The 21,928-nt window shown below is 37.7% G+C and overlaps 1 protein-coding gene across 4 annotated transcripts in view; it reads right to left on the reverse strand.

Annotated features, from left to right (window-relative positions):
* Positions 1 to 15,046, reverse strand: part of SPEF2 (sperm flagellar 2) — a 167,883-nt gene extending 152,837 nt beyond the window's left edge. For 2 of the 4 annotated variants that reach the window (XM_082724239.1, XM_082724237.1), the window contains exon 1: positions 14,907 to 15,046. In XM_082724239.1, the coding sequence (XP_082580365.1) occupies positions 14,907 to 14,964 (58 nt within the window). In that variant the 5' untranslated portion in view covers positions 14,965 to 15,046. The remainder of the gene's footprint in view (positions 1 to 14,906) is intronic. The other 2 variants (XM_082724238.1, XM_082724236.1) reach the window with 1 other exon arrangement.
* Between the last annotated feature and the right edge of the window lie 6,882 nt (positions 15,047 to 21,928).

Raw genomic sequence — 21,928 nt, forward strand, 5'->3', positions numbered from 1 at the left:
ACTTACCAAGGAGAACAGTGGAATTCCAGAGGAGGAGAAAGCAAAGCATGGAATTAATGGCTTTCTCCCCATGATTCTTTAGCCTTGCAGTTAATTAATTTTTTTAATTGTATTTTTTCCATCTGCTAATTTTTTTAACTTTTACCCTTTCCTCTTTTAACGTTTTTTAACTAGTTTATCTTAACAATACCTTTCATAAAAAAAATAATCTTTTTTTGCACCTTCATTATTATAGTCATATTTTATCCTTCATTGTATCTAACTTTATTTTTTTGTATACACATAGGGTTTTTTCTTCTAAAAAATGTGGGGTACAACTTCTTCTAATAGATCAAAATATACCCTAAATCTAGCTCCGGGCTTGTTCTAGTCTGCAGCCCGAGCAAATTCTCTCCACTTTCTTTTTCTTTATTTTCCCAAACAACTTACTTTATCAACTCCTTTTTTAGAAATTTAAAAATTTTTTTCATCTTTATAGGCATATTCCATCCATTCATTGTGTTTACCCATATATATATTTTTCATTCTTTAAATTTTGGTCTTCTAAGAGACCAAAATACTCCCAAAATTAAGTGGGTGACCCTATTATAGCCACCAGTCTAATATATATATATTCTTTTTTGTTGTTGTTTTGTTTTCTTTTTCTAATTTTTTTTCCTGAACTTCTTTTTAACCCCTTTCTCCCCCCAACAACTTAGGGTCTCTTCTGATTTGGTTAAAGCACATTTTCCTGGGGTCTTTGCCACCCTTTTAGTATTTTATTTGCTCCTTCATATATTCTTACCTGGACAAAATGACAAGGCAGAAAAACTCACCACAAAAAAAAAAAAAAAAAAAAAAAAAAAAGGAACAGAGGCAGTACCAAAGGCTAGGGACCTAATCAATATGGACATTGGTATTATGTCAGATCTAGAGTTCAGAATGATGATTCTCAAGGTTCTAGCTGGGCTCAAAAAAGGCATGGAAGATATTAGAGAAACCCTCTCCAAAGAGAACAAAGCCCTTTCTGGAGAAATAAAAGAACTAAAATCTAACCAAGTTGAAATAAAAAAAGCTATTAATGAGGTGCAATAAAAAATGGAGGCTCTTACTGCTAGGATAAATGAGGCAGAAGAAAGAATTAGTGATATAGAAGACTAAATGACAGAGAATAAAGAAGCTGAGCAAAAGAGAGACAAACAATTACTGGACCATGACGGGAGAATTTGAGAGATAAGTGACACCATAAGACGAAACAGCATTAGAATAATTGGGATTCCAGAAGAAGAAGAAAGAGAGAGGGGAGCAGAAGGTATATTGGAGAGAATTATTGTAGAGAATTTTCCTAATATGGCAAAGGGAACAAACATCAAAATCCAGGAGGTGCAGAGAACCCCCCCTCAAAATCAATAAGAATAAGTCCACACACTGTCACCTAATAGTAAAATTTACAAGTCTTAGTGACAAAGAGAAAATCCTGAAAGCAGCCGAGAAAAGAAGTCTATAACATACAATGGTAAAAATACTAGATTGGCAGCAGACTTATCCACAGAGACCTGGCAGGACAGAAAGAATGGGCAAGATATATTCAAAGCACTAAACGAGAAAAACATGCAGCCAAGAACACTATATCCAGCTAGGCTATCACTGAAATTAGAAGGAGAGATATAAAGCTTCCAGGACAAACAAAAACCTGAAAGAATTTGCAAACACCAAACCAGCTCTACAGGAAATATTGAAAGGGGTCCTCTAAGCAAAGAGAGAGCCTAAAAGTAGTAGATCAGGAAGAAAACAGAGACAATATACAGTAACAGTCACTGTACAGGAAGTACAATGGCACTAAATTCGTATCTCTCAACAGTTACCCTGAATGTAAATGGGCTACACGTCCCAGTCAAGACACAGGGTATCAGAATGGGTAAAAAAACAAAACCCATCAATATGCTGCCTATAAGAAACTCATTTTAGAGCCAAAGACACCTCCAGATTTAAAGTGAGGGGGTGGAAAACAATTTACCATGCTAATGGACACCAGAAGAAAGCTGGGGTGGCAATCCTTACATCCCATCAATTAGGTTTTAAGTCAAAGATTATAATAAGAGATGAAGAAGGACACTATATCATACTCAAAGGGTCTGTCCAACAAGAAGACCTAACAATTTTAAATATCTATACCCCTAACATGGGAACAGCCAACTATATAAACCAGTTAATAACAAAATCAAAGAGCACATCAATAATGATACAATAATAGTAGGGGACTTTAACACTCCCCTCACTGAAATGGACAGATCTTCTAAGCAAAAGATCAACAATGAAATAAAGGCCTTAAATGACACACCGGACCAGATGGACATCACAGTATATTCAGAACATTTCATCCCAAAGCAACAGAATACACATTCTTCTCTAGTGCACATGGAACATTCTCCAGAATAGATCACATCCAGGGTCATAAATCAGGTCTCAAGTGGTATCAAAAGATTGGGCTCATTCCCTGCATATTTTCAGACCACAATGCTCTGAAGCTAGAACTCAATCACAAGAGGAAATTTGTAAAGAACCCAAATACATGGAGACTAAACAGTATCCTTCTAAAGAATGAATGGGTCAACCAGGAAATTAAAGAAGAATTGAAAAAATTCATGGAAACAAATGATAATGAAAACACAATGGTTCAAAATCTGTGGGACATGGCAAAGGCAATCTTGAGAGGAAAATACATAGTGATACAAGCCTTTCTCAAGAAACAAGAAAGGTCTCAAATAACACAACCTAACCCTATACCTAAAGAAGCTAGAGAAAGAATAACAAAGAAAGCCTAAACCCAGCAGGAGACGAGAAATAATAAAGATCAGAGCAGAAATCAATGAAATAGAAACAAACAAAAGAAAAAAAATAGAACAAATCAACAAAAGTAGGAGCTGGTTCTTTGAAAGAATTAATAAGATAGATAAACCCCTGGCCAGACTTATCAAAAAGAAAAGAGAAAGGACCCAAATACATAAAATCATGAATGAAAGAGGAGAGATCACATACCAAAGAAATACCAAAGAAATACAATTATAAGAACATACTAAAGAAATACCAAAGAAATACAAAAAATTATAAGAACATACTATGAGCCACTCTATGCCAACAAATTTGACAATCTGGAAGAAATGGATGCATACCTAGAGACATATAAACTACCACAACTGAACCAGGAAGAAATAGAAAACCTGAACAGACCCAGAGATTGAAACAGTCATCAAAAGTCTCCAAACAAACAAAAGCCCAGGGCTCGATGGCTTCCCAGGGGAATTCTACCAAACATTTAAAGAACAATTAATTCCTATTCTCCTGAAACTGTTCCAAAAAATAGAAATGGAAGGAAAACTTCCAAATTTATGGGATTTTATGAGGCCAGCATCACCTTGATCCCAAAACCAGACAAGGATCCCATCAAAAGAGAGAATTACAGGGGTGCCTGGGTGGCTCAGTGGGTTAAGCCTCTGCCTTCGGCTCACGTCATGATCTCAGGGTCCTGGGATTGAGCCCCATATCGGGCTCTCTGCTCAGCAGGGAGCCTGCTTTCCTCCCTCTCTCTCTGCCTGCCTCTCTGCTTACTTGTGATCTCTGTCTGTCAAATGAATAAATAAAATCTTTAAAAAAAAAGAGAGACAGAGGGAGAATTACAGGCCAATATCCTTGATGAGACAGATGTGAAAATTCTCACCAAAATACTAGCCAATAGGATTCAACAGTACATTAAAAGGATTATTCACCATGGCCAAGTGGGATTTATTCCAGGGCTGCAAGGTTGGTTCAACATCCACAAATCAATCAATGTCATACAATACATTAATAAAAGAAAGAAAAAGAACCATATGATACCCTCAATAGATGCTGAAAAAGCATTTGACAAAGTACAGCATTCCTTCCTGATCAAAACTCTTCAAAGTATAGGGATAGAAGGCACATACCTCAATATTATCAAAGTTATCTATGAAAAACCCACCACAAATATCATTCTCAATGGAGAAAAACTGAAAGCTTTTCCGCTAAGGTCAGGAACATGGCAGGGATGTCCATTATCACCACTGCTATTCAACATAGTACTAGAAGTCCTAGCCTCAGCAATTAGACAACAAAAGGAAACGTAAGGCATCCAAATTAGCAAAGATCACTATCACACTGCAAACTATCACTCTTTGCAGATGATATGATACTATATGTGGAAAACTCAAAAGACTCCACTCTGAAACTGCTAGAACTTGTACAGGAATTCAGTAAAGTGTCAAGATATAAAATCAATGCACAGAAATCCATTGCATTTCTTTACACCAACAACAAGACAGAAGAAAGAGAAATTAAGGAGTCCATCCCATTTACAATTGCACTCCAAACCATAAGATACTTAGGAATAAACCTAACCAAAGAGGCAAAGAATCTATACTCAGAAAATTATAAAGTACTCATGAAAGAAATTGAGGAAGACACAAAGAAATGGAAAAATGCTCCATGTTCCTGGGTTGGAAGAACAAATATTGTGAAAATGTCTATGCTACCTAAAGCAATCTAAACATTTAATGCAATCCTTATCAAAATCCTATCCATTTTTTCAAAGAAATGGAACAAATAATCCTAAAATTTATATGAAACCAGAAAAGACCTCAAATAGCCAAAAGAATATTGAAAAAGAAAGCCAAAGTTGGTGGCATCACAATTCCAGACTTCAAGCCTTATTACAAAGCTGTCAACATCAAGACAGCATGGTACTGGCACAAAAACAGACACATAGATCAATGGAACAGAATAGAGAGCCCAGAAATAGACCCTCAACTGTATGGTCAACTAATTTTCGACAAAGCAGGAAGGGAAGTCCAATGGAAAAAAGACAGTCTCTTCAACAAATGGTGTTGGGAAAATTGGACAGCCACATGCAGAAAAATGAAATTGGACCATTTCCTTACACCACACATGAAAATAGACTCAAAATGGATGAAGGACCTCAATGTGAGAAAGGAATCCATCAAAATCCTTGAGGAGAACACAGGCAGCAACCTCTTCGACCTCAGCCGCAGCAACTTTGTCCTAGGAACATCGCCAAAGGCAAGAGAAGCAAGGACAAAAATGAACTATTGGGATTTCATTAAGATCAAAAGCTTTTGTACAGCAAAGGAAACAGTTAACAAAACCAAAAGGAAACGGACAGAATGGGAGAAGATATTTGCAAACTACGTATCAGATAAAGGGCTAGTATCCAAAATCTATAAATAGCAAACTCAACACCCAAAGAACAAATAATCCAATCAAGAAATGGGCAGAGGATATGCACAGACATTTCTGCAAAGAAGACATCCAGATGGCCAACAGACACATGAGAAAGTGCTCCACATCACTCAGCATCAGGGAAATACAAATCCAGCCACAATGAGATACCAGCTCATACCAGTCAGAATGGCTAAAATTAACAAGTCAGGAAATGATAGATGCTGGCGAGGATGCGGAGAAAGGGGAACCCTCCTACACTGTTGGTGAGAATGCAAGCTGGTGCAAACACTCTGGAAAACAGCATGGAGGTTCCTCAAAAAGTTGAAAATAGAGCTACCCTATGACCCAGCAATTGCACTACTGGGTATTTACCCTAAAGATACAAACGTAGTGATCCGAAGGGGCACGTGCACCCAAATGTTTATATCAGCAAGGTCCACAATAGCCAAACTATGGAAAGAATCTAGATGTCCATCAATAGATGAATGGATAAAGAAGATATGAGATACACACACACACACACACATGCACACACACAGACACACACACATACATACATACAGTGGAATACTATGCATTCATCAAAAGAAATGAAATCTTGCCATTTGCCACGACATGGATAGAACAAGAGGGTATTATACTTAGTGAAACAAGTCAATCGGAGAAAGACAACTATCATATGATCTCCCTGATAAGAGGAGGTGGTGATGCAACGTGGGGATTTGGGGGGGGGGGTAGGAAAAGAATAAATGAAACAAGATGGGATCGGGAGGGAGACAAACCATAAGAGACTCTTAATCTCACAGAACAAACTGAGGGTTGCTGGGGGGAGTGGGGTCGGGAGAAGGTGGTGGGGTTATGGACATTGGGGTGCGTGCTGTGGTGAGTGCTGTGAAATGTGTAAAGCTGGCGATTCACAGACCTGTACCCCTGGGGCTAAAAATACATTATATGTTTATAAAAAAATAGAAAATTTATAAAAGAATAGTTTCCTACAAATAAACAAGTACAGAAACTTATATCTTTATAAAAAATAAAAAATTATTTTAAAAAATACTTTCCTACAAATAAACAAGTACAGAAACTTCTGTATGCATAGGTCACTTCAGAATTACCAGGTACTACATAAGCAGAAAGGAGGATGGTGAATGAAGAATGAGAACACATGGGAAAACGTAGAAAAAAAAATAAGAGGAAAAGATGACAACCTGCTGGAATAAGACAGGAAAGAAGTTGATGAAGAGAACATATATTACCTAGGAATATACGGAATAAAAAGTATGAGAGGACAGAAAGGAAGCCAGAGAGAGAGGAGGGAAGAAGAAGAGAAAAGGGGAGGGGTGTGGGAAAGAAACAACAAGGAGAAAAAGAAAAAAGCAAAGGAAAGTTTATTTTTGCCCTTTGGTTTGTTATATTTTTCTTCCCAGTAAATGTTCCTGGCTACCATGACTAATTCCGCAATGGCCCCCTCTATAAGTTCATTTGCACTAACAACTGGAATTTCCTGGGAAAAAGGAGTCAGGTTTGACTCTAGGACAAGATCAATGAATAATCTGAAAAATAAATAAACCATGGGAGCTCAGTGATATTCTTCATACTGAGCTCTGAAGTCATTTACATCTGGGACCAGGTCATTCAGCAACAACTCAATCCTGCCTCCAATTTGCCCTGCTGGACGCCTGATCCCTATCACAATGGTCTTCTTTTGCTGCAATCTTTGATGTGAGCCTTTCTGGAAGCTCTATATGAGGCAGGATACAACAAATGAAATGGTTCATGTGCTTCCCACCAAAATGACCCTGAGCCAGCTGGGGAAAGCTCACAAAGGGGATGAGCCTTTTGGATTCCAAAATGGTAAGGAGGAAAGCAAAGGTTTTGGAGTAAGATTCTCTGGGTTTGACTCCTTGTTCATTTACAAGCTGCTGGATTTGGTGCAATTACAAAAGTCTCGGTTTCTTGTCTTTGAAAGAGAGAAAGTGATGCGTTATACCTCCTAAGTGTTGGTTTGAGAATTTAAGGAGATATTGCATGTAAATGCTTAGCATAATTCCTGGCATATAGTTAAGTGCTCAGTCACAATTTTTATTATCAGTGTCTTTCAAATTAAGATAACATGTCATAATTACACAATCCCTAAGCTCAGTGACAATAGTACAAGCATCCTTATTTAAAAAGTAACTCAATACTCAGAGGGCAAATATTTGATATTGTCTTTAACGTCATACATAGGCCCCTCCCTTAGGTCCTGATAAGGCATATCATTCCCACCAGAAGCATGTGTAATCAAACACAGTTGATTCCTACGGCAAAACATTTCAGTGGGAGGAATGAAGACTAAACATAGCATGACAGCATTTCTGGTTAAGTTTTGCTACCAAATGAATAAAAAGATACTTGAATTTTGGAATTGTAAATAAGGGCCTATAGACCTATACATTCTATGCTTACTTAGCAGTCTTCACTCGTCCTTTCCTAGAAAAGCAAAAATCTAGTCTGCATTATCAACCACATTTGAAAAGCCAAAGACATTTACTTCCATTTGAGAGAGAGAAAAGCAGCTGCTGGTAGCTTGGCATTGACCTGGCCCCAAAAGGCCTTGTTGTTTCCTAGGAGCTGGCCTGGCCCTCAGAGTTAGGCCTTGGCATTCTCCTGCTGAATATAATCAATTTCATAGCATACCAACCCCAGACAAGGCCACTCTGTGACCCTGATAGATCAAGACAAAAACAAAATTCCTTTGTAATCATATCTGTATTCAGACCAAACAGTAGTGTCCCAAACACAAAAATGACCAAAAATGCCCCTACTGTGACCAGTATGAGTATTTGCTGCTTTTTTACTAATTATGGCTTTGTCTTACTTTATTCTCTCCAATTCCTAGATAAGACCTATTAAGATACCCATAGAGTTGCCTATGCTTCTTGGCATGGTCCAATTCAGGGGAAAGTGCTGGTTCCTTGAACCCTCCTCAAAAAATACCTAACACAAACCCAGATATTTTAAAAAATATTTTATTTATTTATTTGGCAGACAGAGATCACAAGTAGGCAGAGAGGCAGGCAGAGAGAGAGAGGAAGGGAAGCAGGCTCCCTGCTGAGCAGAGAGCCCGATGTGGGGCTGGATCCCAGGACCCTGGGATCATGACCTGAGCTGAAGGCAGAGGCTGTAACCCACTGAGCCACCCAGGTGCCCCAAACCCAGATATTTTAAGTCCTTTCTAACACCCTTTTTACTGAATGACCCACAACTTCCCATGATATATGTTTTCTCTTGTTGGTCATGAGTCAATAAACCCAATTTGTTCAATATAGGTTGTCCTGTGGTCTCTAGCTGCAGGACATTGGCAATTTATTTTCCTCCAGTGTAACAATAGGCTGATCAACCCTCTCCTTAGAAGATATTATCATAATTCTTAAGATGTACTATCTGAAACAAAATCTCTGTATCATTCTGTCTTTGATGGTTAAAACATTGGGTGGCATTCTTTTCTTGGGACTTCATATCTTAAAAATTTTGACATTGATTTATACAACAGCCTTCAGGTATCAGATCTGGTGTCTTAGTTTCTAGTCAATGGAAGCCAAATTTTTATCAAGGAAAATGCTGTTGATCTGGCCAGAAAATACCAAAATCTGTTGTATTATGAGAAACAATGTATTTCCTAAGGACTCTGAGGGAGGAAAATGTGTGGTTTAATGACACCAGTTTAAACAAGGAATGAAGTAAAAGTGAGCAGACCCAGAATCTACTGGTAATTTGCCACTATCTAGCTATAAAATCCTAAACAAATATCGAAACACATCTGATTTAATTACCTCATGTGCCAAAGAAAAATTATATGTCTAAGATTCTTTTCCCTATCTAAAGTTACGAATCTAGGATATGGTAAGGTCACAGGCCAATAAAAGGTCACCACAACACATCATAAAATATTATTTACAAAAAAATATTCAATAGGATACTTTAACATCTCTGTTGTGTTTCTCAAAATAAAATGTGATGCTTCTGAAAGGTCTTGACATATGACCTAATCAACAAAGTATAATTAGTGCACAAGGGGGCACAAATAAAGAATGTCCCTAATATTTGGTACAAATAGAAAATATGATTCTCTAAAAAACTACTAAGATTTAATATAAAAGGATAAAATTAGCCACCAATGGAAACCCACTTATAAAACAAAATTAAAAAGGAGTATAGATTATTTCCTAAAGCTCACAATTTACCCATTTAAATTTTTCCACATCAGATAGACAATAATCTTGGGATATATTAATTAACCTTATTAAGAATAGAGATTTGCTATAAGAAAAGAAAAATATACACATATTGTAACTTCAGAAATTTTTGTATTAGTAGCAGCACTGGAAAATATCATTGAGCAATATGGTCGACCCATGTACTAATGGAAGAGGAGGAAGAGAAGGGAATCTGACTCTAATCTAATTGAACCTATCACAGCTACATAGATAAACTATCTCTAGAGCCCAGAAATAAAACATATGAAATATTGGTTGATTTGAAGGTTCTTTTGGTTACATCTAGTTTCTCAATGAGAAATCAGAGTTATAAATTTGATCTTTTTCTGAGCATATCAGCCCATCAAAATGATGCATCACATACAATTGCCAGTATAAGTTATTTTGCTTTTTCTTCCTCAGAATAAATGGGTACCCTGATTTCTAAAATCAAGATGTAATCTCAGCTAATATGAAACAGTTCCTAAAAAACTGTTTAAAGTTATAAAACAGAACCTCTGAAATCTCAAAGATGAGGATCAAGGTACCCAGGGTGACCTTCTCAAGATGAACAAGTCCCTAAGTTTCAGTCTAAAATAATACTTTACTTTTGCCTCACTGGTACACTCTCATGTAATGAACAATTAGTTACTAAACACCTATTATAGGACAGGCATGATAGTAGGCATTATCCTAAATAAAGTGAGAGACAGAAGAAAAGTTGAAATAATATTCACTGAGTATCTAGATCGAGTATAGATGTTAGGCACTGTGGTAGGTGTATTCCATTTCCAATCCCACTTGATATACTTCCAAATATAGACCATTTTTTTTCCATTTTTCAATTGAAGCACAGTTGACACACAATGTTACATTAATTTCAGGTCCACAACATAATGATCTGACAACTCTATACCTTATCCTGTACTCACCCCAAGTGTAGTTAACCATCTGTCACCACACAACACTGTTAACTACCATTGACCATTTTCCCTATGCTGTACCCTTCATTCCCATGACTCATTCATTCCATAACTGGAACTAGAACCACTATTATGCTTACTTCTCAGGGCATAAAATTGAGACCTAAAAATAATTATTTATATCTCAGATGCTACAAAATTGATAATTAGAAAAACTTAATTGTCCTAAATCAATTTTCTCTTTATTACATCTCTGCTACTATTGATAACAATGTTTAAGATTATTGAAACAATTAAAATATACATAATAAGGCATTTACAATTTTCAGTATAACCACACCTAGAATCCATATATATCCATATATACTCATGTTTACAAAAGATTTGATCTGTACAATACATAGAATTCAAATATTTCTCCTCATTTATGGAGAATGTTCATTTATGACATGCCATTGCTAGTTTCTTCATACAGTGAATTCGTAAGAGTTTTGAAAAACAGAGGCAGTGTTTATTATTGAAAATAATTGAGAGTTCTAAAGAATTTTGCAGCAAATCTTTTAGTAACATTACTCTATGTTACTTTTCTTTTCATTATAGAAACAACTGCTTGAAAACAACTGCTTGGATTTCAGATGTAATTTTGTGTTGAGCAAATTTTTGTATTCCAAGACATCTTATTAACATATGCATCTAAGCATAATTCTCTAGGAGAAAGGGTCTAGTTGAATTAAACTCACTGGAGATCCTTAGCTTTGGTAACAAAGCTTTGAATCTTCATATGCTGAGAGTAAGCAAGTCCCTGGTGACTCCCAGAAACCTCATTAAGTGGAGGGAGACAATCCTCAGTTGAGGATCATTGGAATTTATTTTCTTTATTGCTGATACTCCAGGTAGTCCAGGCAACAGAAAATTCAATACAGTATGTTTTATTCAAATTGACTTCTACCCTTCAGAATAATGCAGAAATCAATCAGCGTTAGTTGCCTTGTCAATGACTGAACCATTTATCCAGCCTTGTCAAGATTATGTAAATGCAGTCACTTGGCATTCTCATTGTTTTCTCTGTCCTAGCAAGCAACATATAGACTGAACCGCTTCTAAACACTAATAAATCCACCTTTGCCATTTAGCCATCTAGGAATTAGGTTATACCGTGCGTAGTTAAAACATGCCTGGGTAGTTGAATCTGTGTACTTCTTATAACTCCAAACTGAACAGGAATCCTTAGAAAGGAGCTCAAATGAATACACTTGAGAGAATTGAGGTTTTAAAAAATATATTCCCTTACTGTAAATTGCGATATGCAATACAGTGCCTAAGAGCACAAGTCAAAGATCTACCTTCAGCTTCTAACTCTAGGATCCACGAGGCTTGTGACCCTGAACAGATAATCAAGCATCTCAGCTCTTTCACCCAACTTCACACAGCTAGGAGAGTGCCTCTCAGGGCCTTCTTTTAGAATTCCAAAACAAACAAACAAACAAACAAAAACCTATGTAAAGGGCTTAGCATAGGCTCTGGTATAAGTGCCTAAGTGTCTAATAATATTTTTTATTTATTATTTTTGTTATTTTTTATCTACAAAATTCATTTAAGAAAGTAATTCTTATGTAATCCTCCCTAATACTATATTAGAAGATGCTTACTAATTTCAATTAAAAGATGGCAAACACCTTTTTCTCCTAATTGATCATGTGAAGTTTGGTCTTTTTTTGATTTTCTATTTATAATTCTATGTTGAATTTTCCTCCCAAAATAGGAGGGCAATACAAGCAACAAGCCAAGTAATGCCAATATATAAAGAAAAGTCAGCAATCTTCTCCTTTCCCAGAGGTAACTGCTATCAATATACTAGTTTATATCCTTCCACACTTTTCTCTATGCTTACAAAAACAGATAATATGAAGACTCATGTATATATTAATAGTCTATTATATGACTCTCTATATATTTCTCTGTGCTAATATAAACAGATAAATGTGTGTCTGTGTGTCTATGTATGTGTGTGTCTGTGTGTCTGTGTATGTGTGTATATATATTTCCTAATTGGTACAAAAATGGGATTATGCTCATCACAATAAGCTAAAACTTTTATTTTTTACTTGACAGAAATACATGAATATCTTGCAGGTCAAAAGTTATAGTCCTAACTCATCCTTTCTAATAATTGCATAACAGTCCATAGCATGAATACAGCATCATTTATTCAAGTATGCTTCTATTGAAGGATATTCAGACTGTTTTGCATTTTTTTATTTTGTCCCTACAATTCATGTAGCAATAAACATCCTTGTTCAAATGTCCTGACATTCTGGTGTTTTGATTGTAGTATGATAGCTTCTAAAAAGGGAGATTTAGCATTTATTATGTCCCAACCATCATTCTAAATGCTTTACATTTATTATCTCATTTAATCTTGACACAACTCAATGAGCTATTATTATTACTCCTATTTTGAGTATCATTAAATTGAGGTAAATAAATTGCCCAAGGTCACCAGCAAGCAAGTGGTGGATAAGTGATTTCAACCCAGGCAGTCTGGTTTGCAAATCCTCACTCTTAACACAGCCCTTATAGAGAAAATTGTTATATTACTTTCTCCAGAGGCCGTTGCCACGTATAGTTCTTTCATGACAATTTCTCTAAACCATTCTGAGCTTTTCACTGTATACCATAAAATGTCTTCTCCAACGACCAGAATCAACAACTAGCAGTGTGCTTCCTCAGGTGCACAAATTCTATCTTATTCTTTCCAAACGCATCTGAGAGTGTTTCCTATAATCTGAAAGCCTTTTACAATACACAATCTGGTTACATCAGGGACTGTCTCTTTAGATTCTGGTTAGCATTTAGGGTCAAGAAATAAATACATATTCCTAATGAATGGGATGCAGAATATTGCAGCCATATCTGCTAACAACTTCAGAGAAGCATTAGGATTTTTTCATTCATAGTTGATGTTGTTAAAATTCTTACTTAAAATGTCTACAGTCTTGCAATTTCCACAGAAAGAAGTAATGCTTCCTCTTCCTCTCAAAACCGAAATCCCAAAAATGGATTACAATCATAATTACAACTAATACAATTACAGTGGCATACTACTATTGTTATGTTTCCTATTAATTTTATTTACTTTTCTCAAAGTGTTTCAATATGCAATAGAGTCTTGGGGACTTGAATAAAAGGTGTGGTTTTTACTAATCAAGTAAATGAACCATATTAAACTCAGCAATCTGGAATTGCTTTTCTTTGAAGTGTAACTTAAGGGAATTATATCGCACTTTGGCTTCTAGGGTAAAAAAGGAATTTTTAAAAGTGCTAAACATTGTGTTGTGATCAGCATCATATTTTAGGTGAGAAACAGTGACAAAATGGGATGATTCTAGAATCCTGTGAAAAAATATATTGCAGTTCCCAGGGAGTGTGTGGGGTATGGTTTGGCAAAGAAAAAACTAGGGTTTACACCTCGGGAAACGCAACTGGAGGTCCTCCAACATTAAGGAGCCTAATGCTGATAAGGAATAGTTTGCCGCTTCAGAAACACTACTGGTCTAGCAAATTCCACGGTTGACCGAAGGTCCGGTTGGCACTATTGCCCCTCTGGTAGCAACTTGGCATTATGCAAGGGTGTTTCTGCGAAAACAGACTGAAATGATTTGAGCTAAAAACCTCTTGCCTTGAGCAAAAACCATACCAGCTGGAAAACGAAGTGCTTAAGAAACAACAGAAAAGAGCTGAGCTGGAGGAGCGGGCTCTGCTGGAATTACTCAGCTGCCATAGAAATTGCCAGCATGTACAACTGCGTCTGTGGTTGTGGGGGTTGGAAACTTTGGACGCCAACTTCATGGCTGGAATAAAATCACATTAGTGAAAGGCTTGGGCCAAGACTGAAGAGTGGTCGGAAATAGCTAATGTTTGTAAATTTTGAGCTAAGACTGTTACAACTGGGCAATGTTAACGTATTCTGCGTTAACTCGTTTCACAGCCACACCCCCCGCTCCCGCGAGGTCGGTAGGAGCAAGGGAGAGTGTGATCGGATCTATTTTCTAGTTGGAGGAAACACGCTCAGAGAAGGTGTTGTCACTTGTCCAGGGGCACACACATCTAGTAGTGCCCTAGCTGGCTTTAAGGCCTCCTAGTTCATTGGCTTGCCAGTCTACCCTGCTTCTAAGGATGTGAAGGGAATAATGTCAGGGCTAGATTATGGAGTCTGGCAAATGCTTCTCTCCCTAAGCAATTCTCCGATTGCTTAGAACCGCACAGCAGAGGAGACAGACTGCGGAGTTGGGCCCACCGCGATGATGGGGAACTCGGGAGCGGCAGGATGGGGATGGGAGAAGCTGAGGTGACTGGGGCCACCGGACGGGCCTGGGGCGCTGCCTGGCCCCGCAGGCGCCTGGACTGCCCAGGGGCTCGCGCCTTCCGCCACCTTCCATGCGCACGCCGCGCTCCGGGGCTCTGCGCCCCGCTCGTCCCTAGCCCGCTCTCCCCGGGCTGTGTCACTCACTCACGGTCTGGGACACCTTCACCTCCTGGTTGAGCCACTGGCACAGAATCTCGGACATGGTTCGGCCTGCGCCTTCTACCGTAAGCCGGTGTGGGAACGCGCGGGAAAGCCGGCGGAGGGCCCCGCGTCCTCCCGTTGCCAAAGGCAACCCGTTGCTAAGGAAGCGTATCCAGGCCTGAGCCTGGGGCAAGAGGGACGCCAGTGTCCCGGCGCGGAGGACGGAGAACCGTGGCCTGCCCCCTGCCGGCGGGTGAGCCCGGCCGGAACGCAGGCGCCGGGACTCCGCGGTGGTGGTGGAGGCGAGCACCTGGTGGAGGCGAGCACCTGGAAGAGGGGCCGAGAAAAGCAGGAGTCTTGCTTGAAGGGCAATTCTTTTTCTTCCCCTGTGTCTTTTAAGGAAATCTACAGAAAATCGTCTCTAATGACAGCTGTTTTGTCACTGATTTGCAAATTGCCAGTTCCAAATACTGTATTGTGTGTCTACCCTGGCGAGAACAGATAGTCCCGGACGCGGTATAGGGCCTGACACCTAGAAAACATATACGATCATTTTTGTTGTTAGTGGTGGCGACGCTAACAGTCAGGGGGATCCCTATCTCTGCGGTGTTTTGCGAGGTGAATATGTAATGAGCTTATTTGCTGGTCATTTTTTCCTTCCAGGTAATTATTTTACAGTGTATTTGGCAAACATTCTCACCTTGAGCAAACCCGAGTCAGGCTCCTTTGAATCTTCTCCTGGAGGCTCATAATTGGAACTGTGTCCTTAGCCCCCTAGTCCAGTTTTAGCAAGAATCCTGCTCTGCTGGGTCTGATAAGGTAAAACCCCCGCTCCTTCCATATCGATCAAATTGTACATCCCTCACCCTTGATATCTGCTCCCCCTGGCCGCCTTCAGCAAGGATTCTTCAAGTTAGTTTAGCCCAAATCCCCTTGACCTTGATGTTTCGTCTTAGAAATTTTCTATCCACTGGCCCCAGCCCTGCTCCTTGGCTATAAATCAACACTTTTCCTTCTTGTGTTCAGAATGGAGCCCTAACTCACTCCCCTGGTGTACAACCCCCTTGCAATGGTCCCTTGAATAAAGTCTTCCTTATTGTCTTTAACAAGTGTCAGAAAAATTTTCCATTACCAATTTCTTAAAGGTTAGGTGGAGTTATAGGAAAAATTATATAGCATTTGTATTATGTATACTTGTGTATGATAAATAATATGGAACAGTGTGTTTATGTATGTCACAAATACAAAGAATTTCCCCTCAAAGACCTGAATACATCAAATTATGATTCTTTTAAACTATATGTGCAATAACAGTGACGTCCTACTAGAATAAATGTCTCTTAAGATTAATCTGAAATTGCTCTACATGTCCTGATTGGCTTAAAGTTGGGTACCATTTCACTTCACTTAACTTTAAATTCTCCCATCCGATGAATTTCCTCACACTCAACACAGCAGACATGACTGCAATGGAACAATGGAAATTCTGAGGGAGATTTATTACTAACAAAACTGGGGCCTGATACACTTGATATGTCTCACATTAGAGTTGTCCGAATTTGGAAGATCAAATGATTCTAAAAGCCTCTACAGCAAGGGGAATATATCTAATAAAGCTTTATCCATTGGAAACATGTCATCTCTGAAAAGATTTCTAATGGTGCTTATGTGCCTAGAAACCACTGCTGAGGCACTTGTGTTTTATGTCATCTTGATAGTAAATTTATTTATTTAAGAGAGAGCGCATACAAGGGGAAGGGTATAAGCAGGGGCAGAGAGATAGAGAATCTTAAGCAGACCCCATGCCCAGCGTGGAGCTCAACACAGGGCTTGATCTCACAACCCTGAGATCATGACCTGAGCTAAAATCAAAAGTCAGACACTTAACCGAATGGGCCATCCAGGTGTCCCATTTAAGCTGATGACTAATACTACGTTTATTAAGAGGTTCCAAGGTTTAATTTCAGTTCGTGGGACCCAAAGGATAGAAAACAATGTCTTCTGGATTGCTGAGAAAATTGCTTTTGAGGATTTATCAAACTCCACAGCTGCACCAGAAGAGAATGCCTGAGCCCATACGCCATCTACAGACAGGGGCTTATCTCCATATGGAGCAAAATATCTCTGTGCCTGTCCATAGGAACTGTTCAGTTGTTTGTTTGATTCAAAGGGTTATTTATCGTGTTTGTCTTTGGAACCCAGAACCAAACAACAGAAACTGCCCATTTAATATTTGTGAAAACAAGTTTATGCACAGGAGTTAGATACATAAAGACACTTTACAAAACGAAAGGTGAAATTCTTCGTTTCACAAAAAGAGCATATTTTCCTCAGTGCCTAAATCATCCAACTTGAAAACATTCTGACATTAAAGTATTAATGAAAAATTGTACTTTTATTTTAATATTTGCCTTTTACTATTCTTTTTTTTTTTCTTGAAATTGCTACTATGGTTATTAGTCCAAGTTTAACATTTAATCTTTTCCTTTCCATTGGAATTCAAACTCAGGGCAAGATTTCTAGCACCTCTCATGTTGGTATTTTGTGTTAATATGGTAAATAATATGTTTGTCCCCTCATGGAATTGGTTGGGGGAGGGAATGATTAAAGACATGAACGGTTTCCCATCTGTTCCTGAGATGGCTTCCCCACTGTTTTTTAATTAAAGTTTTTAGAATATTTGTCTCCTGCATCCAATTGTAAGCATCACAACAATTTTAAAATTAAATAAAAATTATTTTTAAAACATTACCTGTCATTTAATTATAAATCTTTATTTCTCCTCTGTATAGTCAAGGGCAGATTATAAAGAGTTGTTTTGAGCCCACAGGTTGGTTTGAAAAGTGATGCCGTGTAGTGTGTACTGTGTACTGTGTACTTATTCTCTCAGAAAACAATTGTAACATTTTTCATAATTGGAATATACCAATAAAACACAAGCTTTAGAATCAGACACACCAGGATCCTCATATCTGGTTTTGTTTTGACTAGCTCTTCAGCTTTGGAAAAAGCTGAACTTCTCTGAGCCTCAGCTTCCTTATTTGTAGGATAAAGACATCAACATTTGTTGACAAGGTTGGGAAGACTAAGCAAGCAACTGCATATATTAATGCCTGGCTCTTGGTAGATGCTACACAAATGTTTCTTTCCTCTTCTCCTGAGGTAGAATGAATTTTTCCATTGCATTACTGGTTAGCTTAGTTTTGAGTAGCTTAGATTTGCTTATAAGACTTCAAATAGTTTTTGAGACAATTATTTCATATAGCTTCTTTGATTTTATTTATGACTAATCAATATTTATACATACATAAATACATATACATTGACAGATTTTTTAAAAGTCTTATTTGGTCCTCCATGAACATCTTGCATCCATTTCTTCATTTCCCCTCTCATCACTCTTGGATCATTCTTTAATTCCCTCTCAACATGTTTTGCAATGGCTTTACTCTCTTTACATTCATTAATTCAACAGATGTTTTTCCCAGTGGCAACAACCACTCAAGCTACATTCCCTGTCTCCTCCCCTCTAGTTACCTTGTGCAAACAATCCAGTCCATTTTCCTGAATCCCTGATCTATTTCTCAGCTCACACACATTCGTGAATTTCACCAGAGCCTTGTGTACCAACTGTGGGTCTTGATCTCTTAACAAGATTTATATGTAATTCCATTGGTGGGCCATGCCAGAATTCCTTATAAATGAAATATGAAGTTTAAAATGGGATAGAAAATATCAGAGCAGAGAGTGGCTGGCTCAGTCTATTAAGCATCCCACTTTTGATTTTGGCTCAGGTCATGATCTCAGGGTCCTGGAATGGAGCCCCTCCTTAGGCTCCATGCTCAGTGGGGAGTTGGCCTGGGGGTTCTCTCCCTTTGCTCATTTTCTCTCTCTCTCTCAAATAAATACATGAATCTTAATATATATATTATATGATATGTGATATATATCTAGATGATCATATGATATATATATCTTAAAATATATTATATATATCCTAATATATATAATCTTTATATATGATCTATGTAATATATATGATCATATGATATATATATCTGAATATATATTATATATCTTAATGTATAATCTAAATATATATATGATCGTATGATATAAGATATATATATATCAGAGAACATTGGTAGGAAAGGTAAGTATGTCGGGTTCTTTTAGGAAACATTTTTGGAGCCACTATCCTGGAGGGTGAAGAGCCCATGAAAGGTGCTGTACAGTCTAGCCTCAATGCAGCTTTAACTGTAAGCCACAAATTAGTTTTGCACAATTTGCTCCCATTTCTTTATCAGGTCCCAACTTTCCTACCTCTACATCCTTCCTTTGCAAAAAAAAAAAAAAAAAAAAAAAAAAAATTTAAAAATTAAAAAAAAATTGTCTACTTCCTGTCTCAGCCAATCCTACCTGTCCTTCAGGGTACAGCGCATCAGTAACCAACTTCCACAAACCCCCTATTCTTGCCATCTTTCCACCTTCTTCTCCCTTCTGAAAGCTCAAAGTCTCTAGTTTCCTTTTAACTCTCGTTCCAGATGCCTGACTCTTAGCAACCACCTGCAGCTTTGCTAGCAACTCAGTTTGGGAAACATCCAACATCTTCCTCAACATGTTTCCAAATGAGTGTTGATTTAGGCTCTTCCATCTCTCTCTTTTTTAAAATTTCTTTTCAGTGTACCAGAATTCATTGTTTATGCACCACACCCAGTGCTCCATGCAATAGGTGCCCTCCATAATACCCACCACCAGGCTCACCCAACTACCCACCCCCCCACCCCTTCAAAACCCTCAGACTGTTTTCCAGAGTCCATCGTCTTTCATGGTTTATCTTCCCTCCATTTTCCCTCAACTTTCTACTCCTCTCCATCTCCCCATATCCTTCATGTTATTTCTTATGCTCCACAAATAAGTGAAACCATATGATAATTGACTGTCTCTGCTTGACTTATTTCACTCAGCATAATCTCTTCCAGTCCCATCCATGTTGACACAAAAGTTGGGTATTCATCCTTTCTGATGGAGGCATAAGACTCCCTAGTGTATATGGACCACATCTTCCTTATCCATCCGTCCGTTGAAGGCCATCTTGGTTCTCTCCACAGTTTGGCGACCATGGACATTGCTGCTATAAACATTGGGGTACATATGGCCCTTCTTTTCTCTACATCTGTATCTTTGGGGTAAATACCCAGTAGTGCAATTGCAGGGTCATAAGGAAGCTCTATTTTTAATTTCTTGAGGAATCTCCACACTGTTTTCCAAAGTGGCTGCACCAGCTTGCATTCCCACCAGCAGTGTAAGAGGGTTCCCCTTTCTCCACATCCTCTCCAACATATATTGTTTCCTGTCTTGCTAATTTTGGCCATTCTAACTGGTGTAAGGTGGTATCTCAATGTAGTTTTAATTTGAATCTCCCTGATGGCTAGAGATGATGAACATTTTTTCATGTGTCTGATAACCATTTGTATGTCTTCATTGGAGTAGCATCTGTTCGTATCTTCTGCCTATTTTTTGATATGATTGTCTGTTTGTGTGTGTTGAGTTTGAGGAGTTCTTTATAGATCCTGGATATCAATCTTATGTCTGTACTGTCATTTGCAAATATCTTCTCCCATTCTGTTGGTTGCCTCTTTGTCTTGACTGTTTCCTTTGCTGTGAAGAAGATTTTGATCTCTTGTTATTTATGGCAAATAACAATACCACCATAAAAGTTTGGTTCTACCACAAAATATTTGTAGTCTTTTCTGTGGAAGCAGACCTGACTTCTTCTTCTGTGGTCTCTCATATTCCAGGCCCACATGATTAGTCTTATGTATGGATTGCATCTTTCTCAGGCAAACACTTAAATTTCTAATCTTAGAGAGCAATCAGATTTGAAACAAAATCAAGTTAAAAACAAAACAAAATAAAACAAAGAACTTGGTACCATATGAGAAAAAGTAATTCATATATTCTCTGAGACAGATAAGCCAAATTCCCTTTATCTGAATTCTTTGCTTTAAATTCTTTTTTTTAAAGAGCTTAAAAAAATCAGTTTTTTTATTTCCCCCGGCTTTATGTTCTGCTTTAATTTTTTATTTTCCCATCCTGAAGTTTTCAGAGAAGCCAAGTCCTACTTTACTATCTTAAGTTTATTTTTCATATGCCCAATAACAGAACCTAAAACTGGCAGAATTAAGAAACATTAAAACATTAAAAAACATTAAAACATTAAAATTATGTAAAATTATGTAAATTGTGTAATTATGTAAAATTAAATTCAAAGTACCTAAAATTTTAATTAGAGATTTTAATATGTCATTCTCAGTATCTTTATTTCAGTTGATAAAGTAGATAAGATATTCATGAAGGATATAGAAAACTTAAAAAGTACTGTATTGACCAAATTAGCATAATTGGTATATAAAAAACAAAACCCGAAGTCCACTTTAAAGATTTTATTTATTTATTTGTCATAGAGAGAGAAGTGAGAGCAAGCACAGGCAGACAGAGTGGCAGGCAGAGGCAGAGGGAGAAGCAGGCTCCCCGCCAAGCAAAGAGCCCGATGTGGGACTCGATCCCAGGACGCTGGGATCATGACCTGAGCCGAAGGCAGCTGCTTAACCAACTGAGCCACCCAAGCGTCCCCCGAAGTCCACTTTAAAGGGAAGCAGGCATTGAAAGCTGATTATTTGACTATGCAGTGGTACCACTGGAGCTAGAGATTCTGTGGAAAATCAAATTGGCTCTTTGGATTCTTCAACAATCCTATGAAGAAAGTTACTTTTTATTTTTCTTCTTACTGCATATCTGTATTGTTATCATGATGCATTAGGTTCTGTCCAGCTCTCATTGATTTTTGAATTAACCTGTTCCCATTGTAAATTTTCTATTGGTACATTTTCAAATATATTACCTGAAAATTAGTATATTATAACCATTTTCCAGGATAACTAAAAAAGTTTATATAATTATGTCATATTTTTATATCAAGGAAAATCACTGATTTTATAGGGAACATGGGAGAGACAAAAAAT

This window comes from Mustela nivalis, assembly GCF_964662115.1.
Source record: "Mustela nivalis genome assembly, chromosome: 3".
NCBI lineage: Eukaryota > Metazoa > Chordata > Mammalia > Carnivora > Mustelidae > Mustela > Mustela nivalis.